General features: G+C 59.9%; 10 protein-coding genes across 10 annotated transcripts; 7 read left to right on the top strand and 3 right to left on the bottom strand.

The window, feature by feature from the left end:
* Positions 1 to 173: 173 nt before the first annotated feature.
* CcaverHIS019_0304390 (uncharacterized protein) lies at positions 174 to 1,587 on the top strand (the record flags this gene model as incomplete). The annotated part of the gene is made up of 5 exons (XM_060598885.1): positions 174 to 261; positions 296 to 902; positions 1,030 to 1,321; positions 1,352 to 1,424; positions 1,457 to 1,587. The coding sequence occupies 5 exons, from the start codon at positions 174 to 176 to the stop codon at positions 1,585 to 1,587; spliced, it is 1,191 nt and encodes a 396-aa protein (XP_060455634.1).
* A 112-nt stretch (positions 1,588 to 1,699) lies between these two features.
* DUS1 (uncharacterized protein) lies at positions 1,700 to 3,413 on the bottom strand (the record flags this gene model as incomplete). The annotated part of the gene is made up of 2 exons (XM_060598884.1): positions 1,700 to 2,962; positions 2,997 to 3,413. The coding sequence occupies 2 exons, from the start codon at positions 3,411 to 3,413 to the stop codon at positions 1,700 to 1,702; spliced, it is 1,680 nt and encodes a 559-aa protein (XP_060455633.1).
* Positions 3,414 to 3,871: 458 nt separating this feature from the next.
* KIC1 (uncharacterized protein) lies at positions 3,872 to 6,260 on the top strand (the record flags this gene model as incomplete). Its single annotated transcript, XM_060598883.1, has 4 exons — positions 3,872 to 3,970; positions 4,002 to 4,292; positions 4,327 to 4,435; positions 4,468 to 6,260. 4 exons carry the CDS (start codon positions 3,872 to 3,874, stop codon positions 6,258 to 6,260), a joined length of 2,292 nt encoding a protein of 763 aa, XP_060455632.1.
* A 41-nt stretch (positions 6,261 to 6,301) lies between these two features.
* On the bottom strand, positions 6,302 to 7,778 carry GPI14 (uncharacterized protein; the record flags this gene model as incomplete). Its single annotated transcript, XM_060598882.1, has 3 exons — positions 6,302 to 6,619; positions 6,727 to 7,012; positions 7,060 to 7,778. 3 exons carry the CDS (start codon positions 7,776 to 7,778, stop codon positions 6,302 to 6,304), a joined length of 1,323 nt encoding a protein of 440 aa, XP_060455631.1.
* A 243-nt stretch (positions 7,779 to 8,021) lies between these two features.
* Positions 8,022 to 10,090, top strand: CcaverHIS019_0304350 (uncharacterized protein; the record flags this gene model as incomplete). Its single annotated transcript, XM_060598881.1, has 11 exons — positions 8,022 to 8,116; positions 8,148 to 8,182; positions 8,223 to 8,232; positions 8,319 to 8,426; positions 8,462 to 8,499; positions 8,604 to 8,670; positions 8,758 to 8,882; positions 8,917 to 9,133; positions 9,191 to 9,280; positions 9,362 to 9,413; positions 9,941 to 10,090. The coding sequence occupies 11 exons, from the start codon at positions 8,022 to 8,024 to the stop codon at positions 10,088 to 10,090; spliced, it is 987 nt and encodes a 328-aa protein (XP_060455630.1).
* Positions 10,091 to 11,326: 1,236 nt separating this feature from the next.
* On the top strand, positions 11,327 to 14,046 carry CcaverHIS019_0304340 (uncharacterized protein; the record flags this gene model as incomplete). The annotated part of the gene is made up of 2 exons (XM_060598880.1): positions 11,327 to 13,060; positions 13,117 to 14,046. The coding sequence occupies 2 exons, from the start codon at positions 11,327 to 11,329 to the stop codon at positions 14,044 to 14,046; spliced, it is 2,664 nt and encodes an 887-aa protein (XP_060455629.1).
* Positions 14,047 to 14,181: 135 nt separating this feature from the next.
* Positions 14,182 to 15,236, bottom strand: CcaverHIS019_0304330 (uncharacterized protein; the record flags this gene model as incomplete). The annotated part of the gene is made up of 2 exons (XM_060598879.1): positions 14,182 to 14,952; positions 14,997 to 15,236. The coding sequence occupies 2 exons, from the start codon at positions 15,234 to 15,236 to the stop codon at positions 14,182 to 14,184; spliced, it is 1,011 nt and encodes a 336-aa protein (XP_060455628.1).
* A 1,069-nt stretch (positions 15,237 to 16,305) lies between these two features.
* Positions 16,306 to 19,627, top strand: CcaverHIS019_0304320 (uncharacterized protein; the record flags this gene model as incomplete). Its single annotated transcript, XM_060598877.1, has 4 exons — positions 16,306 to 16,318; positions 17,263 to 19,086; positions 19,127 to 19,446; positions 19,532 to 19,627. The coding sequence occupies 4 exons, from the start codon at positions 16,306 to 16,308 to the stop codon at positions 19,625 to 19,627; spliced, it is 2,253 nt and encodes a 750-aa protein (XP_060455627.1).
* A 381-nt stretch (positions 19,628 to 20,008) lies between these two features.
* On the top strand, positions 20,009 to 21,091 carry CcaverHIS019_0304310 (uncharacterized protein; the record flags this gene model as incomplete). Its single annotated transcript, XM_060598876.1, has 3 exons — positions 20,009 to 20,372; positions 20,492 to 20,622; positions 20,699 to 21,091. The coding sequence occupies 3 exons, from the start codon at positions 20,009 to 20,011 to the stop codon at positions 21,089 to 21,091; spliced, it is 888 nt and encodes a 295-aa protein (XP_060455626.1).
* Positions 21,092 to 23,449: 2,358 nt separating this feature from the next.
* CcaverHIS019_0304300 (uncharacterized protein) lies at positions 23,450 to 26,289 on the top strand (the record flags this gene model as incomplete). The annotated part of the gene is made up of 3 exons (XM_060598875.1): positions 23,450 to 25,999; positions 26,033 to 26,098; positions 26,131 to 26,289. The coding sequence occupies 3 exons, from the start codon at positions 23,450 to 23,452 to the stop codon at positions 26,287 to 26,289; spliced, it is 2,775 nt and encodes a 924-aa protein (XP_060455625.1).
* Between the last annotated feature and the right edge of the window lie 386 nt (positions 26,290 to 26,675).

Raw genomic sequence — 26,675 nt, 5'->3', positions numbered from 1 at the left:
ATAAGGTGGGATGGAATATTGGGACGCGCCATGCGTCACGGTCCACGCGCCCCAACTGACTTCCCCCAAAACCACAAGTTCGTCAACAACCCTCGGTTGGCGCTCTGTCACCCCCTCCACCTTACTCGCTCCCGTCCGTCTTTGGCCATCGCGACTCCGTCGCTCCCTCCGGCATGCTCGCCGGCGCCCTCTCCTACTTTGGAGGCCTCGCCACCTTTGGGCAGGTCCTCTTCGCCCTCCCCATGGCCCTCGACCTCCTCGGTACGTTCATTCTCCTCCCTCCAACTGACATTAGGGCCGCCCTCGTTCCTCCTCCTCTCCCTCCTCTTCACCCTCCACCACTTTGGTTATAGCACTCTCCGACTGCTGCTCAAGAACACAGTCTTCGCGCCACTCATCACCGTGTTATCCTTCTTCTCGCCCCTCATCAGCGGCCTCTGCGTTCTCCTCACATTCTACTACTACATCACGCCCCCAGAGAACTCGCGCTTCGGGCACGTCCTCGTCAACGTCCTCCCGTACCTGTACGCGAGCGTACTGCGCTGGGTATCGCCTCTCTTTACCCTCATTGAAGGAATCTCGACGCTTCTCGTCATCCAGATCACGGGCCGGATCGGCAAGGGCTGGACTGCCGATGACGACAAGGAGGAGGGTTTCGAGTGGCGCGGACTCGTGGGGCTCGTTTTCTCTTCGCTCGTCTACTCAAGCGCTTTGTGGCTCATCGTGTACGCGTTCCCAGACATGCCCTTCCCGGCATTCCTCCTCGGCGTTGCGCTTGCGGCTACAGTCTTCCTGAGTGTCACGGGCTTCACCCTGCGGCGAACAAACGTCATCGAGACGGCGTTCGTCCTCCTCTACGTCGCGTATTCAGCGTGGTTGTCCGGCGTGGAGAGAGCCATGGAGTGAGTCTGCGAGCCGACCCGTCGCGATCGTGCGGCGATCTCGGGCATGGCGATTGATCACCACTGAAGCCGCCGTCCGGTTGGGCGTCTCTGCGAGCTGCAGTCAGGTCTATGAAGCTGACACCAGACCCCGCCAGTTCGGCACCGGATGGCTCTCGCACGACTGGGCAGTCCCGAAGAGTGTGTCAGCGCCTAGCGTCAACGCGCTGGCGCACTACGCCGTCGGCTCGGCGATCGACAGCGTGTGGGCCGTCGCGGGCGCGCTGCCACCGCACGTCCTCCTGTCTCTCATCTACCGCGTAGTTGTGCTGCACTTCGCCGCTCGCATCGTGCCGATGATCCGCCGCGGTTGGGAGGATGGGAGCGACACCGCGGGACCCAACTTCTGGGACGGCCGGAGTCTTGGCGAGGAACCAACTGTGAGCCGTCTCGCGATAAAGCTGACGCAGAACATGCGCATTACTACGATCGTGTTGTCGTACCGCCGTGCGATCCTCATCGCCGTGTACACCCACCTCCTCCGTAAGTCTTCCTCACATGACGAGCTCACCCAGTCCTCGACGCCGGGTCACAAACGTGGTGGCGGTGGGTCAACATCGCGCTGTTCCTGTCTGTATGGAGCCTCGAGTTGCTGCTCGACCCCGACGACGACGCGGAGAGCGTTAAGCCCTGGAAGACCGACTAGCACAAGCATGTCTACACTACAAGTACATGCATTCTAGCATTCTATCTCTGGGTGAGCGGTGGTACTAATGATATGGTGAGGGTGATGGTCAGCAAGAACATGGGTCTTGCCTCTACGCCTCGATGCATTGCGCTTCCTCACGCTCGAGGCTCTGACTCCGCCGCCGTTCTTCCTGTTCCAGCCCCCGCTTCCACTTCTTGTGGTTCTGACGCATCGAGTTCTTCTCCTTTTTCCGCTTGTTGCGGGCCGCAAACTTGGCCTCGTGGAACTCGCAGCCCATGCCGACAAGTCCGCCACGGAGCGCGGACTCGAGCGCCTCGCTGGCGGACAATGGCCCCTCCTCCGCTGCGCGGATCGCGCGGCAGTGCAGAACGCACGCACCGGTCGGGCAGCGTGCCGCCGCCGAGCCACCGCACGGCTGGCCGATGCACGGTTGTGCGGGAGGCGCAACGTTTACAGGCGACGGCGCGCGGGTCGGAACGGCACTGGTCGCTGCACTACCGGCATATGCTGGGTCAGTCGGCACCTTGGCCGACTCGGGCACCTTGCGGACGTACGGCTGTGCGACCCACTTGGGCAGCTCGCGGTAACCGCCCTCTCCGATCGGGGTGGCGGGGCAGCCGACCTTGGAGCCGTCTTCACCCATACGCGCCTCGATCTTGTCGAGCGCCTTGCGGTACTCGTCGACCTTGCCGTCCAACAACCCCGTGCGAGCGAGGAGATCGCGCAGGTCTTCGTGCTGGTCGAGGATGGGGCGGAGGACGCGGAACATGTGGCTCTTCATTGCGTTACCGCTGGTGGGCGTCTTGAGCTTCTCGTTGATGTCAAGGTACCGTCTCGCCAGCAGCAGCATGTTGGGGTAAGCCGCTTCGTGGTCTGGAGGCATGAACAGCGCGGGGTTGGACAGGTTGCCCTCGGCGCTCATGACGCCATCGACGCCCGTGTACTCCAGACAGCGCGTCGCGTCATCGCCGTACAGGATGTTCCCATTGGCGAAGACAGGGACCTTGACAGCGGCCTTTACGGCCTTGATCTGGTCCCAGTCTGCGAGGCCGGTCGCCTGGCCTTTCATCTCGCGCGTGCGCCCATGGCAGGTGAGGATCTGCGCACCAGCCGCCTCGATCATCTTGGCATACGCGATTGTCTTCTCGACATCAGGGAAGATGCGGAACTTGGCGGTAACCGGAACCTTGAGGTTCTCGTGCAGCGTCGAAATGAGGCGCGAGACGAGATCCCACTCGTCCTGGAGGAACGAGCCGTAGTGCCCCTTGCGCGCGATGCCCTGCGGGCAGCCGAAGTTGATATCGACAGCGTCGCAACGGTCTTGCACCTTCTGTGCGGCAGCGAGAAGGGCGTCTGGGTCGTTGGCGCAGAACTGTATAAGCTACGCTATCCAAATGAAAGCTTACCTGCACGAAGAGGGGCCTGTCCCCGCCCTCAATACCTGCGAGATCTTCTCCGCTGCCTTCCTCGCCGTGCTGGATGTTAAACACTGGGTCCTTGATGCCCTTCGTCTTGAGGAACACTTTGGCATGTACCATCGGCGTGTAACTCAGGTGCACGCCGCCGACGTAGCGCTTGAGCACCTTGCCCTGGGGTGTGGTCACTGTCTCGATGGGGCCAGCGATGTCGGGCGGCAGCGGTGCCTTGGACAGGAGCCTCCACGGCAGCTCGCTCTGCTCGACCATCGGAGCGAGAATGTTCTTGGGGCTCCCGATCGAGCGGTAGAAGTCGTACCCTCCCAGCTTCTCGTGCTTGGGCGTTGGCGGCGACGCCAAAGGATATACGCGGGCAGCCGCCGGAGGCTCTTGAATCGCCTTGGCCATCGGGGGGGCGGGACTGGATGTGATGCGGAGCGCTCGGAGTACCGAGCGCAGGAGTGACAGGTTGGAGGAGGGGGCGATGCGCCGACGTCTGTGAGAGTGGGCGAAGGTGTACGGCGAATATTGCAAACAAACAGATGGTGGCGACTAACGCCCAACATTTTCAAGATGAGTCAAGTACCCTTATATTATTTTCTACCGATTAGCTTCACTTGTAATGTTTGAATTGTCGGGCTAATCCGCCGTCCTGGGCATTAGAACCGGGCGTTGATGAGATCCCTCCACCCCCGCCCATCACCATTCACGTTCCAACTTGCACATCGCCTTTCTCAATCTCCCGCTCAACACATCTCACCGTCTCTTCACTTTACAGGACAGGATTAGGCCAGGACAGCTGCTGAGCTTGCTGAACCTCTGTGCCGCTCCTCCTCATCCCTCCGCCACTTCCTTAAACCTCCACTATGGTCGCCCCGTTATCCGTGCTGGCGCCGACGGAGCCGGCATACCTCGCCGCGCTGGCGCGGCAACCAAAGGACGCACGTCCGGACGAGACCTATGAGGTATGTCACCACTTGGCTGAGCTGACCGTAGAAACTCGAGATGGTGGGCAAAGGCGCTTACGGCGCCGTATACCAGGGTCGGCACAAGGAGAGCGGTCACGTTGTCGCGCTCAAGATCATCAACCTCGACACGGAGGACGACGACGTCAGCGACATCCAGAAAGAAGTGTCGCTGCTTCAGCAGCTCATGGACAGCTTTGCGGCGGGCTCGGGTGGGGCGGGCGCGATGCCGAACGTCATCAAGTATTACGGGAGCATGATGGAGGGGCCCAAGGTGTGGATCATCATGGAATACGCTGAGGGAGGAAGTATCAGAACATTGGTGAGCTGAGAAGCTGAATACAAGCTCACAGTAGTCGAGAGCCCAGCCGCTCAAGGAGCTGCATATCGCGCTGATCATGCGCGAGGTGCTTGTCGCGCTCACGTTCTTACATAAGAACGTCATCATCCACCGAGACATCAAGGGTGGGCTAGAGAGTGAAGTAGGCTGACAGCAGCGGCTAACATCCTCATGACGACGCAGCCCCCTCGTATCTTGCTGTGCGACTTTGGCGTCGCCGCGCTCCTAGCTTCAAACACTTCCAAGCGCTCGACGTTCGTCGGCACGCCGTACTGGATGGCGCCTGAGGTTGTCACACAAGGGCGTCTCTACGACGTCAAGGCAGACATCTGGTCGCTGGGCATTACCCTGCTCGAGATGGCACATGGAGAGCCACCGATGCATGGTCAGCCTGCCACACATGCCGTCAAGATCCTAGGCGACAAGAAGCTGCGCGCACCCCGTCTTGAAGGCGGGACGTGGAGCAAGGAGATGCGCGACTTTGTCGTGGCGTGCCTCAACGAGGAGCCAGCAGACCGACTCAGCGCCGAGGATCTGAGCAAGACCAAGTGGATCCGGCAGCAGGCCAAGACGCCCCTAACAACCTTGAACGAGCTCATGGTCCGCTTCCAGGCGTGGAAGGAGGGCGGGGGGCAACGTATGTCCCTTGCGCCTGGAGTCGGGGCGCAGATCGACGACGACGCGGCCAGCGTCGACGGCGATGACTGGAGCTTCACAGTCCGCTCGAGAATGAGCATGTTTGAGGTGCCGGACGAGCCAAGCAAGATGCCTCCGCCCGAGAGCCTGCGCCGGCTCTTCCAGGACGATGGAACGACTGATCCCTTCAAGAGCTTTGCGCCGGTGACGCTGGAGCCCGCGTCGTCATTGTCAGAGGAACCGGAAGAACTGGAAGGCTCGGACGCCGGCGGGACAGTGCGGCAAAGCCGCAAGCCGCGACACCTGTTTATCGTCACGAACCCGTCCAACCCCACGGCGGAGGGAGAAAGCGCGCAGTCGACTCCACTCGCGCGGCCGAAGCCGAGTGTGGACACGTTCGCGTCTGCGCCCACAATGCGGACGGGGCCGACACCAGAGCCGTCCTCAGCTGCAGCTCGCCGGCGACCCTCAGGCTCTGACGCCGCATTGAGAGGCTTCCAGTTCCCACTCATGGCGGGTGCCAAGGCCCCTCCTCCACAGTTCCCCAAAGCGCAGGCACAGTTCCCCAAACCTACCGCCGACGAGCTGAGTCCCCTCGACCAGCCTGCGCCGCCGTTCGCGCGCCCGGCGATGATGCGCCAGGCCTCCGCGACAGTTATGGAGGGCCGCGCGGCCAAGGAGACGCACGCACAGGCCCAGGCGCAGCTAGTGGCAGAGGTGCCCGCGTCGCCAACCAAGATCCCGGGCCTGGGGGTACCCGGCAAAGGGGCAGCGATGATGCGCTCGCGCTCCGGCTCGCGCGTCGACGACAGCCAGGTCGGCCTACGCGACCTGCTCAAGCTCTCCCCCGCGGTGCCAGAGAGCGCGGACCTACTCCCTCCCTCACCCAGCACGATGGCGCTCAAGCCGTTCGTCGCTTTGCCGAGTCCACTAGGGCTAGGCGAACAAGCACCGGGGACTTTCCTGGCTGGTGCTGCCTTCAACCCGAGCAACGGGTTTCCAAGTACGAACTTTGGGTCAGGTTTGGGGGGACTGGGAATGGGCATGACGAGCGTCAGCACGCCGGCACTCGTCGCGTCCCCCCTCAACCACTCGTCCACTTCCTTGCCGTCTTTGCTCCCCAGTCCTGGGCTGGCGCAGTTCAACGGACCACGCCCGCTCGACCTCCCACGCCTGGACGACGTGGGCGCCGCAACGGCCCAGCTCGAGACGACCGTTGAAGAGCTGCGCCGGTGGCTTGACATGGTGGCTAGCGGGCTGGACCACCTCCTCCGTGTTGGTGAGGACGGGGACGAGGAGGGTGTGGTTGCGTAGATGCATGTTGTAATCTAGTTTCTATCGTCTCCTGGCTTCTCTCACTTCGCTTTCTCCGTCCGGGCCCCAGTCTCGACGGTCCCAGGGGGCTTTGTCACGGGATTAAATTCAGCTAAAGATGTCGGCTCCCTCGTCCCCTCTAGCAGCAGGCCCAAACCCCACACACTCGCCGCAAACAGAACCAATCCGGCGGCCCAGACGCGCACCCACACGCTCTCGCCGAGCAGTTCGAGGCGGTAGGCCTGGCTGAGCCAGAGCGCCTGGCCTGCGATCCAGGCGGCGAGAGCGGCCGCGAGGCGGGTCCATGTCAGCGACGGAAAGGTGAGTAGAGGTACCAGCGGTAGCGGCCAGAGGAAGTACTGGTGTCAGCTGGGTACCGTCACCCGCTCCAAAAGCCGACCTGCGGAGCCTCCCCCCGCTCTGTTTTCCCACGAACAGCTCTGCGGCCTCAGCACCGGTCACTCACCTGGCTCGTGCAGACTTTGTTGAAGACAACAAAGAGTGCTGTCTGGAAGAACATGGCGCTCTCGACTCCCAGGCGGGGCGTGAGCACGAAGCCTGCACCTAGCACTAGCGACACCTGCGGCAGGAAACTGGCGAGCGGATTCCGCAGCGCGTGCAGCAATGTCCCACCCTCGTCAGACATGGTGCGCGCGAAGTAGATCGGGAGGAAGTAAGGAGAGAAGTTGTGCCTGTGGTCGAGGCGGGAGAGATGGTAAAGGAATGTGTGTTCAAGGAAGGGCTGGCCCCAGCTGCTCATTAGTTGCTGCGTCGGGGACTGAGAGCAGCAGCCACTTACACAAGCCACAGTGCGCCGTTGATGACTAGCGCAGTGGAGGCCGTGATGAAGCCAAAACGCCAGACCCCGGCGCCGAGCCACCCATACACACGAGCGAGGGCGGACCAAATGGCCGCCACGTAAATGACGGGGTAGATCTTGTAGCTCGTTGCCAAAGCCAAGATGACGGCCGCGGCCGCCTCCCACTTGCCTCTATGGGAGCTCGAGCCTCGTCTCCCCAGCCCTGCTCTTCGGAGGGTGAGGGCGAGAGCAGCGGTGAGGAGGCATGGGAGGGCCTCGGGGCTCCCGCGTGTACTTATATTAAGCACGACGGGGTTGAGGGTCCACAAAGCATGTACCTTCGACTCAACTGCGCCCGCGGCTAACAGCACAGGCGGCACAGCGAGGGTCAGTCCAACCAGCACCAGCCGACCGAGGACAGGTGCGATGGCGGCAGGAGAAAGGACGAGAACGAGGAGCGGCGTGTACCGGAATGTTGCACGGTGGTATGGCGAACCAATGCTGAGGGAGGGACCTAGTGGGCCTTCTGCGATTTGGTAGGGTTTTGGAGAGAAGGTGGCATGCAGGCCGTCGAGGACAACGCGCCAGTCGACATCGGTGTACTTGAGGCCGCCAAACCTGTCGGGGTGCGCGTCGACATAAGCTGCGTAGGCTACTAGAGCGACCTGGATTGCGGCCGAGAGCGCGATAATGGGCGCCGTGTACTTACTCCAGCCCATGGTGTGATGTCAACCTCTTGCGCTCAACAGATGTCTGATGAGGTGGAGGCAAGGCAGAAAGGTGGAGGGCTAGGGTTCGACTCTGACGCGCACGCACTCGGCCCGGGTTCCCACCGGGATGACATGACATTCCTCACACACTTGTTCCAGTCTCCTTGCCCATCCTCCCAACCTTGCAATCCACTCATCCCATTGCTCTTCTTCACACTGTTATCCTCCGCACTCCGTCGACTCAGCCGCACAATGAGCGGCGTTACTACCACCCCTGCGCGGCATTATGCCCCGCTCTCTGCCTTCGATGACCGCACTATGAAGGTCTCGGACATCCACACCATCCAGTGCGCACAACGGCAACGCCGCTAATGACAGCTACTGGCAGGCTGGTAACCCCAAGGGCAAGCCTGGTGAGCTCAGCTTTGTGAACTAGGAAAAAGCTAACCGCAGTTATCTTCCTGTACGTCTGACCTTGTCGAGCGTCACCCCCGCCAGAGGAGGCGTGCAGCATGCCACCTTCCTTCCACGACACTGAGCTAATCCCAGCCACGGCGGCCCCGGCGGCGGCACTTCGTCGTCGGACACCATCTACTTCAACCCCGACATTTACCGCATCGTGCTCATCGACCAGCGTGGTGCGGGCAAGTCCGAGCCGTGAGCTGGTCCGACAAAGTCATAGCTGACCGCAGGACCGCCGAGCTCCGCGAGAACACGACTTGGGACCTCGGTGCGTATGCTGGCAAAGCAGGTGACGCGGCAGGCGAAACATGTAGCTTCCTTCCACCCTCACCTTCCCTGCAGGCCAGATCTGCACCCACGTGCTAACCTCAGTCGCCGACATCGAGCGCGTCCGCGAGGAGCTCGGTATCGACAAGTGGCTCGTCTTCGGCGGCTCATGGTTAGTACCCCTCGCTCGGACACCTTCTCTCCACCAGGCCCCTCCGTCTCCTTTCCCTTCCACTCCGTGTACCCGCACTGACCGCAGGGGCTCGACGCTCTCCCTCGCGTACGCCCAGACTCATCCGGACCGCTGTGCAGCCCTCATCCTCCGAGGCATCTTCCTCCTCCGCCGCTCCGAGTTAGAGTGGTTCTACCAGGATGGCGCCAGCCGTGAGCTCGCAGCGTCGTAGTCAGCTAACAGCAGACATCTGGCCTGAGGCGTGGCAGGGCTACCTCGCCCCAATCCCCGAGGACGAGCGGCACGACCTCATCTCGGCGTACTACAAGCAGATGACGGACCCGGACGACGCCAAGTCGCTTACGGCTGCCAAGGCATGGGCGACGTGGGAGGAGAGCACCTCCAAGCTGTTGCAGGACCCAGCCCTGGTTGAACTGGCGGACAACAACGCCAAGTGGGCTCGGTGAGTAACACATCAATGGCAACCTCGGGTACTTGCCGAGAGTGAAGCTGAACCCAGCGCGTTTGCGAGCATCGAGTGCCACTACTTTGTCAACGCGGGCTTCTTCCCCGAGGGCCACCTCATTAAGAAGGAGCAACTGGACAAGATGTAAGTGGGCGGAGCGAGAGTACAACCTGCATCGCTCCTTGAACTGTCGCTCCAATACTCTGAATGGTCAGCTGACTGCAGCCGCCACCTCCCCTGTGTGGTTGTCCAGGGTCGCTACGACTCTGTCTGCCCGGTGAGTGTGGTTGGAAGGATCGACATGAATAGTGCGGAGTTGGAACTGGTCCTCCATCGCGCCTCACCATTGCTGGAGCCGAGAGCTCTGCAGTAAACGTGCAGCGCTCACTTGGATCGGCTGGTCATTTGGCGCTCATGCGCTGGTTCAATGACCTGCATCGTGTCGCGACCGTTTGTGCGCCCTGGCGTCACTCCAGTGCCTGTCCATCTCTTTCTGGTCGGGGCAGGGCGCGCGCGTCTCGATGTGACGCGTGTAGGTTCGTGCGCAATCTCCAAGAGCTGGGCCCAGACTCCGCGCGGCTTCAGAGCCGTGTACTGCCTGACTGCCTTGGGCTTATCACCTTTGGCTTGTCGCCTTGCTCGGTCGCAATTGTGAATCCGTGCACGTGGAGGACTGGCATGAAGTGCCTGGCCACTCTGCACGTCACATTTGCCTCTTGGCACTCATGACACTTGCTCCTCGCTTGCTGTCTGGCACCTGTCCTTCTCTTATGCGCCTGCTCGCTTGACCAAGACTGACGGCAGGCGCGCTCGGCGTATGACCTGAAGCAGGCGTGGGGCGAGGGTCTTGACCTCAAAATGGTCGCTGACGCTGGTCACTCTGCGCATGAGCCGGGAATCACCAAGCTGCTCGTTGAGGCGGCTGACAGGTTTGGCGGAGAGCTCAAGTGGTAAGAGCGAGCCGAGGTCGGAAACCGATGTGTCACTGGCGACGTGTCATAGACAAGGGGTGTTTCCACCGTAGGGAATGTCAGTCGCGAAGTATTATGCAAGGAATGTTTACTGTTTATGCTGTTTCAAGATGAGTTATGTGTCTCTGAGAGATAGAAGAGGGCGGGAAAATGATTAGAGTGATAATAGCTTTACTAGTTGCACGTTGGTACGTATGTCACCTTGGGATGAATGAGGTGGCGGTCATCTTGTTTGTGAGCCCAGTGTTGACATGGTCTAGACTAGGTCTAAACATTTGAATGAATTGACTGAGTGGGCTGGTCTGTGCCAACGTTGACATTGTGCCTAAATGTATCCTTGGGCAGCGGGTGGGGGTAAAGGTGTCTAATCAGGGTAAAAGAGAATCCAGCCCAGCACCCAGGCACTCCTTCACCTGAACTGGTTTCAATCCGCACCTCCTGGAAGGGCCATGTCCGCTCATCCCTACTAACCCTACTGACACTGACGCCGTCCCCCCATTCAATCCTTTTCTCAATCCTCTCAGCCCGGAACGGGGCGACAGTGAGGGCACAGCCAAGCGCCCGGTAGATTTGTAGCATCCGTAGAGCTCTCTCGAATAATAGCGAGTAGAGGACACGCCGCGTATCGGCGTGATGAGGGCAACCAACGACTAGAATTGGTAAGATCGGGGAATACGCCGCATCGCATAAGAGCAGAATGGCACAAACGCGTTCCTGCCCCGCAGACCATGAGAAGTCCGCACAGACTTAACTCTGGCTTGCCTAACGACTTGGCATCGGGTCACATCTTGATACGTTTTGTGCTTTGCTTTTGCTTCATCTACAGTCTCACGACATCAACATCGTCTCTCACAAAGCTCCCAACACGATCGACGGTGGCGGAGCCTCGTGACCCGAGTCGAACTTTTCAATTACATTACAAAAAGTCAATTGTTCAATTGTTACGGCCCCGCACCTTTCTTCACCCCAACCCCACATCTCATCGCTCCACCGACTCGATTCGACTTGTCACTTGTCACTTGTCACTTGTCCATTGTCACTTGTCACCTACCACTTACCACTTGCCACCTACAAGTCACCTTTTACCTGTGGCCACTGTTGAGGGTCTCAAAGTGCCAGAGGTCTAGTTATTTTGGGCCCAGCCCCAGATATAACGCTCCAACCCGGGCCATCTTCCCCCACACCACCATCTCACCCATCCACACACCTCCTTGCCGACATGCTGGTACCACCAGCGCAGCCCGCGCACCCTTTCAGCGCGTCTCCAACGCCCTCAAGTAGCGGATCACGCAGTGGATCACGTAACGACCTCTTCTCTACATCCTTCACCCCGGCACCACCCCCTCCCCAGCTGCCCAGCAACGACCTGTTCAGCACCAACTGGAGTCCCAGTCCGCCTCCCCCTCCATTGCGCAGCAATGACCTCTTCAGCACCACCTGGAACCCATCTCCCCCTCCGCCACCATTACCCCGCAACGACGTCTTCTCATCCGACTGGAACCCCACGTCGCACGACTTGACAACCCCGCGCCGCTTGGCCAACCTAGAGCTTGACCTCCACTCCACCATTTCGCACCACCCAGCTTCCCATCCTCCTCACCCCTCATCCCATGCATCTGCTTCCGGTACCACCCACTCCACACCCGGCCCGCTTCCCCCTCCCCCGATAGGAGCGCCGCCCGTCTCACCCCCTGGTAGCCCCGACCATCGCAGCGGCGCGTTGCTCACTCGTAGACTCGCTTCCGCAAAGGGCAAATCGACGATGAGCGAATTTCTCGAACTCGATACGACCCCACCGCGCACCTCGAGTCTCTCCGCTGCTTCGGTAGAGTTGTCATCTGCCGACTCGCCGCGCACACCGGCTGAAACCAAGTACTCGCCCCTCGCGCACTTTGGTGATCCCGTCACAGACCCGGCTTCGCGCCCGCCGTCTCCACCCAGCCCACCACAGCCAGTCGCTGCAGCGTCCAAGACGAGCTCGTTTTTCGCGAGCGCTGGCGTGGCCATGCCTCCGCCAGCGTTGGCTAATGTCTCGCTTCCCCCGAGCCCATTGGCGCTCAGTCGCGCGGCCAGTCTGCGCCGCAAGGGCCCTGGTACGTCGCCAAGCTCACCCTCGTACTCGCCAACCCACACCCACAACAACTCGCACGCGAGCGCCATTTCCCACCTCTCCATCTCGCCGCCCAACCTCAGCCCGCTGCACCAGAGCCCCTCGCTTGCACTGCAGTGGGTTCCTCCAACGCCGCACGTGAACGACGACGTGCAGCTCCGCCTCATCGCCGAACCGGGATACCTCCTGGGCGAAGGGCGGTTCGCGACTGTGTACCTCGCGGCGTATAAACGTGCGGCGATGTCGCCCGCGTTGCTAAGCTCGACCCGCGACAATGGCGAGGACTCGGGTTGGAAGCTCTGTGCAGCGAAGCGTCTCGCTCCTGACCGCGAGAGTCAGACCATGGGTCTGCGCGAGGCGTTCTTCCTCAACCGCCTCGGTACTGGCAAGGGTCGCGGGCAGGTGTACGTCGTCAAACTTGTTGCGGTCAAAGACGACTCGTCGCCATCCGTTGGGGCGCCAGGCGCCCCCGCACCGGCGAGCCCATATGTGCCGGTCATCAGCGAGTCGCGCAGAGTCCAGCGGGAGTTGGAGTCCGATTCGCCTCCGCGCCGCCATAGAGCCTCATCGATTTACGCCAGTGGGCGTGGAGCTGACCCCGAGGCGCCGGGCGGGGTTGCCGCTGTCGGGGCTGGCCCGGGACCCTCGGTTTCGGCACCGTCGTGTCTCCTCCTCGTCGTCGAACACGCACCCCTCGGCACGCTTGACCGTCTCCTTCGATCCAGCCCCGGTCTCGTCGGGCCGCAGCTGTGGGGTCGGTGGGCACGAGAAGCCGCATCCGCCCTTGAGTGGGCGCACGGCAAGGGTGTGGTGCATGCCGACGTCAAGCCTAGCAACCTCCTGGTGAGTACCTTATGGACGCTTTCAGGATCAGCATCGGGGTTAGTCACTGACAGCAGCTCACGGCCGACCTGCACCTTCGTCTGTCCGACTTTGGGTCGTCGCTCCTCATCCACCCCGAGCACCCACCGATGGACGGCGTCGGGCTGGGCACACTCCCCTTCTCTCCTCCCGAGCTCGTCGACCCCGCCGTGCCGTTCTCCTTCCCGGTCGACATCTTCGCCCTCGGCGCGACGCTATACCAGTGCCTCACAGGCCGCGAGCCCTACCGCGGCGCGGGCCCTATCAAAATGATGCACTATGTCCGCAATGGCGGGCTGTGGCAGTGGCTTGAGCGCGACCGCCTCGCGCGCATCGGCACAGAGGGCATCTTCTCCGCCACGGCGAGCCCATACCCGTCCGCGTGGCGGGCTGACCCTCTCCCAGGCGCTGAGGTGCGGCGCGGTGGATCGCTTCGCGTCCACCACCACAGCCACAATTCGAGCCTCTCAGTCGAGATCCCCTCCACGCCCCTCCGACGGGTAGGCAGTGCCGAGAGCATCGTGGCGTCGGCGGACGCTGGTCGGAGCGAGGAGGACTCGCCGGCGGGCGTGCGTCTCTGGGCAGCATGGCACCATGGCCGCCCCAACGCTGTGGATCGCCTGCTTTCGGATCAGCCCTCGCCGCCGCACTCGCCCATCTCACGCGCGTCCAGCATCCGTTCGCCTTTACGCCACGTACATGGCCCAGACACGAATGCACTCCCCGACGCCGTCCTCTCACCAGTGGCAGGGGCGGGGGGGTACGCGGACGGCTCGCCGGCCATGTTCTTCCTCGGTGCAGGGATGGAGGGGCCCACGCGCGTTCCGGACGGCGTGCGTGACCTCCTGCGCGCGATGATGGAACCTGCGCCAGAGGGACGGCCGAGCGCAACCGAAGTCCTGGGGACGTGGGATGAGCTCGGTGTTGGTGTTGGCGAGGACGAGGAGGGTGAGGATGGTGAGAAATGAGGAGTGAAGTGAGGAGTGAAGTGAGGAGTGAGAAGTGCAGAGGAGAAGTGCAGAGCGTCTGGACGGATTGTCAGAATCAGGTAATCATTGTCGGGAATAGCATTGTTGTAGCTGTAGTACTAGTATTCTAGTATCCTAGAACCCAAAGATGTCATCCATCGTGCTCTTCTTCTTGGTCTTTTTGGACTTGGATTTGGATATGCCCATGGCGTCGGACTTGGCCTTGTTCGGCTTCTCGGGCTTGGATTTGGGCGAGGCGGTCGCTGAGGCTGGTGTGACGTCTGTGTCGGGCGCCGGGGCCTCGGTCCTCTTCTTCTTCTTCGGCTTGGTATCGAAGATATCGTCTATCCCATCGTCCTTGGTCCTAGCCTTCTTTGAGGACTTTTGGAAGATGTCGTCCATCCCCTCCTTGACATTGTTCCGGTTGCCAAAGATAGCGTCTATCCCGCCGTCCTTGTTCTTTTGCTTCGCGCCAATCTCGTCCATCCCCTTAGCCCTTCGCTTCTTAAGTATACCTTGGGCCTCAGTCCGATCTTGGTCGGGGTGGGATTCGGGCGCAGGATCGACGGAGACAGTTGTTGTTGACGCGACAGACCGCGCGACGATCTCGCCAACTTCGCCGACCGTGACCTCGCCGACCGTGACCTCCCCAGCCTTGACCTCCCCAGCCTTGACCTCCCCAGCCTTGGCAGGAGATTCCATCACCCCCGCCTTCCTGCGGATGGGTTTCGCGCGCGACTCGGATAAGAGGTTGGCCTGCGGAACGCCAAGCGCAGAGCCCAGGGCGAGGCTGACTGACAACAGGCGCGCGTAGCATGCGAGCAGTGTCGTGTGGAGTGGCACAAAGTGGTTCAAGTCGATAATGGCCGTCGAGGCGGCAGCTGCGCGGAGGAGGTTGGATATGAACTGTTGTCAACACCATTCTTGCCTTGTGTCTGAAAACGGCATACCTTTGGAAGCAAGCCAAGTACCTCTGCATATGGATCGACCTGGGACGACGAGCCGTCACGCCTTGGAAGGGCTGCAATGACTCGCTTCGAGAGACGGAGGACGCCTTGGAGACGTGAGAGGAATATTTGTGATCTGTGCTGTGCTTTTGAGCGATCGTAGAGGACTGTGAGGAGTGCGGTTTCTGTTGCGAGATGCGAAGACGTGCTTGAATGAGGATGAGGATGGGATTGGGGTTGCATGGCTGATGTTGATGTTGATGTTGATGTTGATGTTGAAGGGTGTTTTGAATTGGCTTTATGAAGATTCGTGTTGAAGAATGTGGAGAGGTGGAGGTGGAAGTGGAGGTTGAAGTGCGGTTCAAAGCCAAATGGTTCAGGGTTAAAGTGGTATTCAGGGATGTCCACGGGGGTTAGTGTTCAGGGATAGCGTGAGCATTTTTCAGCCAAAACCCCAAACTTGATCTGATTTGAATCCAAGTCTCAAGTAGAAAAACTATAATCTCACTCAATTAGATTCTAGTCTACAACTAGACTAGAACCTTTGACACTAACTTTGGAACAAGACACAGGGAGACTATAGGGCAAAGAGGAGATTAGGAGAGTAGATTACTGTGCAGTTGTCTTTCAAAGACCATGCAGGGAGACAATAGCTACAAGTACAGTAGTACAGTAGTCTAGACGCGTCGTGTGTCGTGTGTCGTGTAACAGACCTAGACCTAGATTGTACCGACCTTTGTACCGAGGTCGAAGGTTACACAAGTGGCCAGGTGGTGGGCAAGAGCAAGACGGGCATAGGAGCAGGGCCAACTGGGATGCTGGCATAGGTTGGCCTTGTGTCGAATGCAGATGTCATCTCCACGTTCTGCCGCCGCCTATCGTTTCCGCGCGGCCCACCCAAACTCAGACCCCAGCTACGTTGCCTTGGGCAGCTACGCCATTCACATCTCGGCACACCTGTACACCTACCTACCTAACACCTAACGCCTGCCCACGCCTGCGCCTGCACCTGCACCTACGCTCGGCCGCCAACCTCAAGCGCTCCCACTCGCCCGCCACTATTCTTACCATTCCTTAGTCCATCCACATTCAGACCACGGATCACGGATCACGGATCGTACATTACGTCCCATCCATCATCTTCTCCATCCATCCATCTCAAACCAAGACCTAAACGTCCTTTCGGCTCCCCTCTCCCACCCCCTCTCGCTCTTCCCTCCCTTCCCCTGCGCCCACCCCGCCCAACTACCTGCCTCGGCCCCGCACGCACACGCCACCGAAACCCTAGGGAACGCTTTGGGCTCGAGCGACAATGGAGGCGAATGGTGCGTGCAGATCGGCGCGGGTTGCGGCGGGGGTGGGGTCTTGGGTGGGGGGAATGAGAGAATAGTTGAGGAGCATGTTGGAAGTAGCGTACACAGTGGGGCAAGGTGTGAGAGTGGACGTGTTTTGGTTGTTGGATGCTGACTGTGACGCGTTTTCTGGGTCTCTGGCATGTCTTTGATGATACACTTGTCTACGTGTTTTTACATGTCTACATGTCAACATGTCAACATGTCAACATGCCACAATCCAATGTCGATACATGGGGATACATGGACTTGCCCTTCGTGGTGATTCTACGTTCCAAACTATGGTGCGACTTGTTCGACTGGTAATCTTACGACTTTACGACTACACTACATTGATACCATTTGGCCATTTGGCGCACACTACCTTACTACCCCAACTCTGGTCTACCTGGCCCCTTATCCCTCCCCGCTATTCTACCAACCAACCCGGTCAACCCATCCACCCAAACGCCCGCAATCCGATCACCCTCCCCTTCCCCCTTCCGTCTTTCCCCTTCCCCCCCTCCTCCTCACCCTCACCCTCACCCCTCCCTCTTCCCTCTGCCCTCCTGCTTTGAATTCGCCCACGCGCCCACGACTCACCCCACCATACATCATACACCATTCATCATACATCATACATCATACACGGTGATACACGCTCATACACGCCCACCGCCTACACGTCTCCTTCCCGCTCTCAATCTTTCCTTCGCTTTACTTGATCCTACCCCGGACAACCCCTTTTGACTTTGCTTTCCACCTTGTTACCTCCTCTACTTCTTGACACATACATACAACGCAACGATACACGACACGCACCCGATATTTGGAAACAAACCGCTCGGTCCTCTGTTTCCCCGCCTTGTCCTAAATACAATTATATATCTCCATCTTTGTCGACGCCACTCCCTTTCCTCCGCGTCATCAAACTTCAGGCCGACAGCGCGCTTCCCTGTCGGGTTCATCCACCTTTCGACGACTGCCGACCCTCACGCGTTCCCCATTTCGTCGTGCAGAGAAGAGCTCGTCCCCGACACGGCCCCCACCTCCATTAGAGACAGAGACCCTATCTCGCAACAACAACTCGGCATTTCCTTCCCTCGCACGTGTCGTCGTTGACGATAGCTCACTGAGCTCGGCCCTCTTTGGCTCTCAAATCTCGTCCATCTCCGAAGACGCGTCGACAACCCCTAGTCTCGTTCCTTCTTCCGCAACCACCACCAGCCCCCTATTCCAGACACTATCACTACACCAGCCTCAACAAGGCAGCGCTTCCGCTTCCGCAACCACGTCGCCCATCATTGGCACTGGCCTCGAACTGTCATCGTCAATCCCTAAGAGCGCATCGACAACTGGGTTTTACGGAGCACTCCCTTCATCCCCTATATCTCCGTACCCTTACTCGACAAAGGTGTCCCAGCGTACGCCCATGCCTGCGACGACCCTCCCTGCAATAGGGTCTTCTCCTGTCGCTGGCTTTGATCTCCAACCCATCACCTACCCAGCACATTTGGCTCAGACACGTCCACCACAACCACAAGACAGCACTGCAACTTCCCCTTCCTCACCCATTCCCTCCAACACTCCTGCCGCAAGCAGCCCACCCCAGGCATCCGCGTCGTCCGTGCCCGGCGGCACCCCTGGTGCGGCTCCCGCTGTTCCTGCGCGCTCCGCACATAGATACCGCGACTTCACGCTCGGCAACTCGCAGTCGGCCTTCGCTTCTGCCATGAACCTCACGACGTCCAACCTCCAACCACCTGCCTCCATGAGCTCGCTAGGTATCAACGGAAGCCAGTCGCCTGCGCCGCCTGTTGACAGTGGTGCGATCGGTTTGCCTTCTTCGTCGTCTGCGGCAGCCGGGACGCGTAGACCTAGCTCGTCTGGGGGTCGCAAACCTACGGCCTCGGCGCAGGGCCCCGCAAGCAGAAGCGATCGTCGAGGCGGCGACAAGGACGACCCTGACTCTGCAGAGGACGGAGGGAAGCGTTCGCGACAGCCATCAGAAGGTGGACAACACGTTCGTCGGCCACCAAAAGCCCGCGAGCGCGGCGACGCGAACAAGGCGACCGCGGACGATGGCGAGGTCCTCCTCGCGCCCATCCTTCCCGCCGCAAAGGTTGCGCGCGCTCCCGCGTCGTCAATGTACTTTTCGCCCGTACCCGCACATGGCAGACCACCAGGACAGGCGCTACGCGCTCACACGGGGACACTCGTGGGCGACCGCATTTGGTTCTTGGGCGGTGTTGACGCGCGCTCGTGCTGGCGAGGAGTGGCCAGCTTCGACACCGAGTCATTGCAGTGGAGCACGGTTGAGACACACGGTCAGGCGCTGCCACCACTGCGCGCACACACCACAACACTCGTCGGTGACCAGCTGTACATATTCGGCGGTGGCGACGGGCCGACATACTCGAACGATGTGTGGGTGTTTGACACCATCACACATCGCTTCTCCAAGCCGCACATCAGCACACCCAAAGCTAACCTTCCCCCACCGCGCCGCGCACATACGACCGTCCTCTACCGTCACTTCCTCGTCGTCTTTGGCGGCGGCAACGGTCAAGCTGCGCTCAACGACGTCTGGGCGCTGGACGTGAGCGACCCGAGCCGCTTGACCTGGCACGAATGGCGCACAAGAGGCGACGTGCCGCAGAAGAAGGGCTACCACACGGCCAATCTGATCGGCGACAAGATGATCGTCTTTGGCGGCAGCGACGGGCATGCGAGCTTTGCAGACGTACACGTGTTGAACCTGCGTAAGCGGCTCTCATGGCTACGGAACTGTACTGACAACAGAAACCATGACGTGGACGCTCGTGCCAACGGAAGTCAAACACAACCGCCTGTCGCACACGTCTACACAGGTTGGCTCGTACCTTTTTGTCATTGGCGGGCACAACGGCCAGACGTACGCGCAGGACGTGCTGTTATTCAACTTAACGACGTTGGCCTGGGAGTCCAAGGTGCCGAAGGGTGTACCTCCTCCAGCACGAGGGTACCACGTCGCGGTATTACACGACGCGCGCATCTTTATCTCGGGCGGCTACAACGGTGTGGCCGTGTTTGACGACCTCTGGTCTCTTGACCTTGGCGCAGGCGCGTACCTTCCTCAGGTGGTGAGTAAACTGAGTGAAGCTGTTCGGTCACGGATGTGACTCGCGGCATGACCACTCCTCGTACGCCTATCTCGACTGACGCAAGACGACATTCGAGGTCAATGAGCAATCGGACCACTTACGCATGATGGGCTCTGGCCCCACGAAGAACGGCCCGAGCGGCGCTGGTGGCCGCATCTAGAGGCTGAACCATGATAGAACTCTTGATAATCTTGTAGAAGGGGTGTGGGTGGCGAAACACATGGGTGGTGTAGGTGGGGTAATGGTGGTATGCACGCGAGGTGCGTGGGGTGTTGGGGAATGGGTGAGAAGACTGTCGTATCCCTGCATGCGCGAGTTTGGCACCCGCAGAGTTGGAGGAGCTCGAGGATCGAGGAGACAGCCATTCGCATCTTGTAGGTGGCGGCTGAGGTGTGGGCTACATGGCAGAGATCAGGTCTGGCCTGAAATGAACGCGTTTGAGGGATTGCCACGTGAGATTCCGAAACCACTCACGCGATTATGCCCTAACATGGCAATCTGCACGACACGTCAATCACCAACTTGACCATCACCATTCACGATGGAAGCCCTCGCCTCCCTTTGGGCCACCCTCAAAGCCTATCAAGGACCGCTAGTGACGCTTGCGCTCATCTTCGGTCCCGGGCTCTTACGGCGCTTGAACGCGCTCCTAGCCCCAGCCCCACCAGACGCGACGACTCCACCCCGCTCGAGAATCCTATGGTCAATCCTCCTTCTTCACGCCGTATACGCCATCCTCCTTATCCTCTGGCCATCATATGACACTTTCACGTCTCTCGACCTCCTAGCCCCCTCGGATATTCTCCGGCCCTTCGTCCTGCACGACCTAAACCAACCCGCCGACGGCTGGACCCAAGTTGATCCTCTTGTCGAACTCTTCCTTGCCCGCCTTGGCACAGTCGAAGGTCGAATCGCATACTCACGTTGGGGACACGACACATTCTTCAACTGCGCGTGGTGTCGTCAACGGTCTGACTACGCCCTCGCGGCAACACCTCGCATTCTGGGACCATACGTCCTCCAGGCATTGGTGTTGGGGGCTTTGGGTTGGAATTCGGTTGCGGGGGCCGGAGCGAGAGAGAGGGCGAAGAAGTGGCGGCATACTATCGGGTGTGGGATTGCGGTGTGTGCGGCGGTGGAGTTTGGGGTGCGGTGGTGGGTTGAGATGCGGGTTGTGCATGGTCATCTGGCGCATGTGAGCTTTTCTGGCTGCTTGAAGTGCTGACTTAAGCTCTCGCCAACGCTCACGACTGCCCGAGTTATCGCTCAACTATCCCTCACGATGGCCTATATCCTCCTCCCCGTCCGCCCCTCCCCGGCCGACTTGACGCAGGCGCGCCTAACTCGCACCCTCGACGCGGCGTATAACACGCTCAACCTCGCGCAGGCCGCGCGTGCTGCTATCACCCGCTCGCCCGCCATGTCCCGTTCTGCTGCGGAGTGGGCCACCATTCGCGCCAAGGCTGAAGATAATGCGCGCTCTGATGCTGCCGTGGTAGGGGCGGCGTTGGATTCTGGTGTGTTTGAACGTTCGGCCGCTGGAGTGGCGGGACATACTAGCCAAAGTCGGGAGGGGGCGGGGCGGTTCGTGAGTGCTCAGTGGGCGCGGGTTGTGCGGAAGTAGTAGTATGTATGTAGCGATGGACGAGTAACATGAGATTGCAAGCAGAGGAAGGTTGACTCGACTGTCTGCCACTTGACAAAGTCGAGTGAGGTGTCAAGTCGCCTTGGGCCAGATCCAGTTAGGAATTGGAACGATCCCAGGGCGCCTTGGTCCTCACTGCCATGACGATATGACGTGGAGAGCACGGCCGAGAGGATGGGCGAGAGGACGGTAGACGGGAGCACGGACAGGAGGGAGGTAAGTACGGCGGAGAGAGCGGCAGGAAGTGGAACCGGGACAAGTTGGCTGTTAGCTGTTAGGGTGCTTGACTCGATGCATCACAGTTACAATGTCTCGGTCACAGCTTGATGCAACTCAGCTTTAACCTGATGCCTGATGCCTGATGACTGATGACTGGGGATGGATGACTGCTCAAGCCAGCATCTGCCAAGTTTACTATCTCGAGGATCCGGAACCTTTTGATACCAAGGACGAGCATCGCTTAGGAGGCTGATCGGCTGATCGGCTGATCGGTGTTCACGAGGAACTGGTCAGCATCGTTTGTCGCCAGAGCGGTTCACATCGCTTCACGCTGCTGGCCTCGATTCGGAACCACCGGATCCCGTCAGTCTGTGCAAAAGCAAAATTCCATTTGGCCCTGTGGGCTTGATACTCCTCGGCTGACCTCCCGACGGGTAATAACGAGATCCTTGTTCTTGTCCGGGATGCAGACATTTCGGGGGAAAACAAGGAAAGGTCGGCACGCGGCTCGATCAGGGGAGGGCCCCACGTCAGTCGGCAAACTGGGTGCGTCATAGCGTCCATCACAATACCAATAACGCTCTTGATCATGCAACTGCTTGGCCTCGGTTACCCACAATGCAAATGTGGAGCAGCAGCAGCCGGATCGTTTTGCAAAGCTGAGCGGCGGGAGCGGCGGCGGCGGGGGCGGCGCATCAGGTGGGAGGTGAGACTGTCTAATGTCTACAGCACATATGTGACACCTGCTGTAGGCGGCGACGGCCGAGTGCCCAAAGCCGAGGCCCTTGTTACTCCACCCACGCCACCCCACGCGCTGGAAAGCGGAGGAAGAGAGGGGGGTTATGGCCGGAAGTACCGCACTGATCCTCATCTCTAAGCTGTACGAGGGTACGTTTGCCTCTAAATAGGACCCATGGACAAAATAAACGATGGGATGATATTCAAAGATGGGATCTCGGTGCAAAGTTCATTCCGTCATTGTCCAACCTCATCCCCCCCCCCCCTCCTCCTCCTCCTCCTCCTCCTCCTCCTCTTTCTAATGCCCAGAGATCCAACAACCAAGCCACTCTCTCAACTCTTTTTTTACAGTACACTTGGACCATTCTCATCCCAACAACCCCAAGTCGGGTAACGGCCCTTTCGACACTTGGCACTGGGCACCAACCACCACACAGGGCTCGCATCCTTGCGACTACGCCAACGGCCGACATACACCGCATACACCGCATACGCTGCAATTCTGTTCGGCTTTCTATGCACCAACACTCTATCCACTGCCGGCTTGACTAAGACAAGGCAAAACAGCTGACTTGTTCTTCCCTTTGGACTCCGCTCTTCTCCGCCCGCTAGACTCAGCACGCCAGCCAACGGTCCACATCGCACACACTCAATCCGAGACCAGGCCAACCAACACCTGGCACATGGGGACTTGACACCATCATGTGAGCTATCATTTAGTACGACACCAGGCTAACAACTCAGCACCTTCCCTATCTGAACCAGTACAACTGCACAGTGTCTTGCCACCGGTTTCCACGAGATTGAGCCCGAGTTGACGTTATTCTTCCGCTCCGACTAGCTTTCTGTTACACCCAGTACGGTATTTATCCTTTCTCGTCTCCCTTGCTCTCTCCCATTGTATCATTCATCTTCCTTCCTCGCCAAAAAGTGAACCACCACACATCGTGAGAGTGAGTGTGAGCCTACGAGCAGCGAGGACGCCCGACTACACGATCCCACGCCACGATGGCACATCTACCTTCCTCAACGTCACCTGTACATGCGGTGCAGACTCCAATATCTCAAACATCGCCACCGTCCCCATCTCGGCCTTCCCCCACCACATCCAATTTGTCCCACACCGCAGCTCCTACTGTTGCACCTACATCGTGGACATTATCTAGGGTGCAGTCAACGACTCCCGCCAAGCGCTCGAGCCCCAGCAAGCAGGACCGGGTCTCGAAGCGCCATTCCCCATCCTTCCCCACTGCCAGCACGTCGTCCCTAAGCCGTGCAAGAGCTAGTGTAGGCTCAGCCTCGGCTGAAGCCGCGACACCAGCAAGTTCAGCGACGACATCGCCCTGGGGACCGAGCATCAGCTCCCGGCAGCACGCCACCATGTCGGGGTCAAATGCTTCCGAGCAAGTGGAGGCGTCGTTTGACCAGACGCAGGCACACATACGGTCACATTCGGCGACCTCCGCCCAGCCGCAATCTGGCGCTACACCATTCTCACTTGACCCAGAGGGCTCCAGCGCGTCTCGTTTGTGGACGCGGCGACATTCCCTAACGTCGACGATTCTCCCGCGCCCCTTCGATTCAACTGGAGAGCAGAGCTCGACTCCATCGACGTTGTCGGTGGCGCTCGCCTCGCAGGATCAGCAAGGCCCACAATTCAACCCCGAAACCGTGGGTAACCGAGCCGGTCCATCTCCGAATCGGGCTGGATATTCCGCTATCGCACGATCGCCTGCATTCCCACGCGGACTGGAACAGGAAGAGGCATTCGGAGACCTCTCCATCCTGGGCTATCCTGTGCCACAACACCGCCCATCCCACCGCGCGCCTGAACGTCTAGCTGATACGCCTGATGAGTGGGGTATCCTCTCCGCCCTCGGTCCCGTGAGCCAGACGGAGCTCGTCAGCGTTGGAGACTGGCAGCCTGGGCAACCCAACGGTGTCGAGACCCTGGTGCAAACCGCGGCGGCCGCTCACCAGGCCGCTGCAACGCCGTCTGAACCACATGTTGGAACCCCTGCGGTCGCATCCGCTGCCGTCGCTGAGCAACCGCAAGCGGCACAGGCTAGCGCACGGCAAAATGCCCTCCTCGCACAGGCTGTCCGCGACCTTGAACTCATCGAAGCCCGAGTCAGGCATCTGCAACACGCCGCCATGGCTGTCAACCGCACCGTACACGAGGCTGGTGACTCTGACAACTTCCTAACTCAACTTAGACGGGCTGGACGCATTGCCGAGCAGGCAGAGCAGCGAGACGGAGATCTTGCCCCGGCTAGGGTAGCAGCTCGAGAGGAGGTGACGTCGGCTCGTGGTAACGAAAGACCACAGCGCGCATCTATGGTCCAAGGTACAGGCGACTCGCAGACTCCCCAACCTAACGCGGCTCCACTGGTGACGGTGGCCACTACTGTTCAGCCACCGCCTGCCGCATCCGCAGATATACCAGTAAACGTACCTGTCCTTGACTCCCGCACTACTATTCCCCGAGTGGAGAGGAACAACGCTGTTCGCGATTGGCGGAACGGCGTTGCGCAGCAGCCCCAGCTCCCTCCATATACGCCATGGGATGCACAGCCCAACCCCGCGCCGGCTGAATCGTCCTCGCAGGCTACCAGAGACGGGCCTCCAATGCCTCAGTACCGCACTCTCCACGTACCGAGCTGGACCGCCTGGCGTCCTCCCAACCTTGAGTCCAACCAGGCTGGTCCGTCGGCCTCATCATCAGCGGCCGAACGGCATCAGGCCTCGCAGTACTCTGCCTTCGACTCGTCTAGCGGCAGCCACTCGCCAAATCACCTGCACAATAATTGGAACCGGATGCGCCCGGCCGTTGCTGAGCCATCACATCAATACCTGACCTTACCAATGCGTCCCAGTGCCAATCCCTTACTACCTCCAGCCACCGATGCCAACCTGCATTACGGGCAGAACCCGTTCGAACATGCTCCCACTCGGCTTGAACCTGGATCTTCCTCAGTTCGTGCACGTAACCTCGCATGGCGTCGGGGGGTGCGAGAGCTGGACAGAGAGCGCGGATCTGATATAGCGGGGCCGCCCCCCGCGGCCAGCGGCCTTCGTCCTTTCTTGTTAGGGGCTCATCCTCCCTTCCGGGTCAGCCCCAACTGGGACGAGTCTGGGCGCCCGTTTAACCAGCCGGTTAACCCGGCTGAGCGCAATGTTCCATCATCGGCTTCGTCGGCACGAGCTACCTCCGGCGACCCACCTACAGTAAACGGCGGTACATTGTCACACAGTGCCGTTCCTCTGCCTCCTGGTCGTGGCGTCCCTCTGTACGGAGGCCTTTACACTCGCAACTCGGTGGGGGACGACGAGGCTGCCCGCCACTATTTCTACAACACGCATAACACTGTAAACCCCTTCCAGCACGGGTTCCGAACCATTGAGCGCTCTCCCGTGCCCGTCCCAGCATATGGCAACTCGGGACAGGTTGACGGTGGAGACCCCGTCGATCTCTCGGACCGCACGCTTCGCCGTTCTGGAACACAACCGAACCTCATCCAGCCGCCTTCAAGTGCCTCGGGCGCTCCTCCACAGGCCCAGCCCCTCACACCAGCCTCAGCCACCACGCGTCATCGGCACCCATTGAGAGACCTCTATGCGCGAATTGCAGTTGCCTACTCTGATGATCCTGAGGAGCGCGTAGTTCGCTTGTTAGCTGTCGCCCTCCTCACCTTGGATCCAAAGACATTCATTGATGGCAAGGTCGGCGCTCCGACCGACTTCCGGCTGCACACGGGGATGACGGCGGCGGCCCGCACAAAACTGTTCACCCGTGTTGCTCGCGCAGTCGCCATCTTCCCGATGTTGAGCCGTCGCCAGTTCATGACCAACGTACTCGCCCGGAGTCGCTGGGCGAATGCGCAGGTCGAAGGCGAAAAGGACGAAAGCTGTGCCATCTGCCAGGACGACGTGAGTGGCTTATCGCGCCGTAGCTGACAGCAGTACGAACCCTCCCAGTTCGTCTTGGTCACGCCCTGTAGCCACATGTACCATAGCAGCTGCCTTGAGGTACGTCAGTATCCTGCTGACTCTAACCCCAGCGATGGATCAAGACGCCAAACGTCTCATCCTGCCCTATGTGCCGCCGCGATTTGGCTTTACTCCATGCCACCAGTCTGCTCTGCGACGAGGGTAAGGACGCAGCACGCCAGGTCTGGATGCAGATGCCGACAGATCTGGTCCCTCCGCGCGACCACTGAGCACCCAACCCCTGTACCTGTCAAATCCGCCATCGCTGCACGCGTCTCAAGCGTTGTCGACAAACCCCGAACTGTGACATTGTTCCTCTTACCGCACCTGTGACATTTATCCCCTCGGTTCCACACATGCACGACTGTACGGTGTTGTTATTCTATATGCTACAGTATGTGTACGTGCCAACCCGCCGCTTCATTCAACGTCCGAGGCGGAACATGGCGGTTACTCGCGAGCCTGGGCAACAATGGCGCGTTGCGACGTGCGATGCGCGCACTTTTTTTTGCGCCCTCGCTGGGCCCATCCATGACCGGCCTCGTCCCGCGCGATGCCGCCGTCATCACTGGCTGTCGCTGAAGACCCGCTAGATCTTATCACTCGTACTCTGTCT

Source organism: Cutaneotrichosporon cavernicola (genome assembly GCF_030864355.1).
Source record: "Cutaneotrichosporon cavernicola HIS019 DNA, chromosome: 3".
In the NCBI taxonomy this organism is placed as follows: domain Eukaryota; kingdom Fungi; phylum Basidiomycota; class Tremellomycetes; order Trichosporonales; family Trichosporonaceae; genus Cutaneotrichosporon; species Cutaneotrichosporon cavernicola.
The sequence above is the reverse complement of the archived record's forward strand: the minus strand, read 5'-3'. Positions and strand labels throughout refer to the sequence as shown.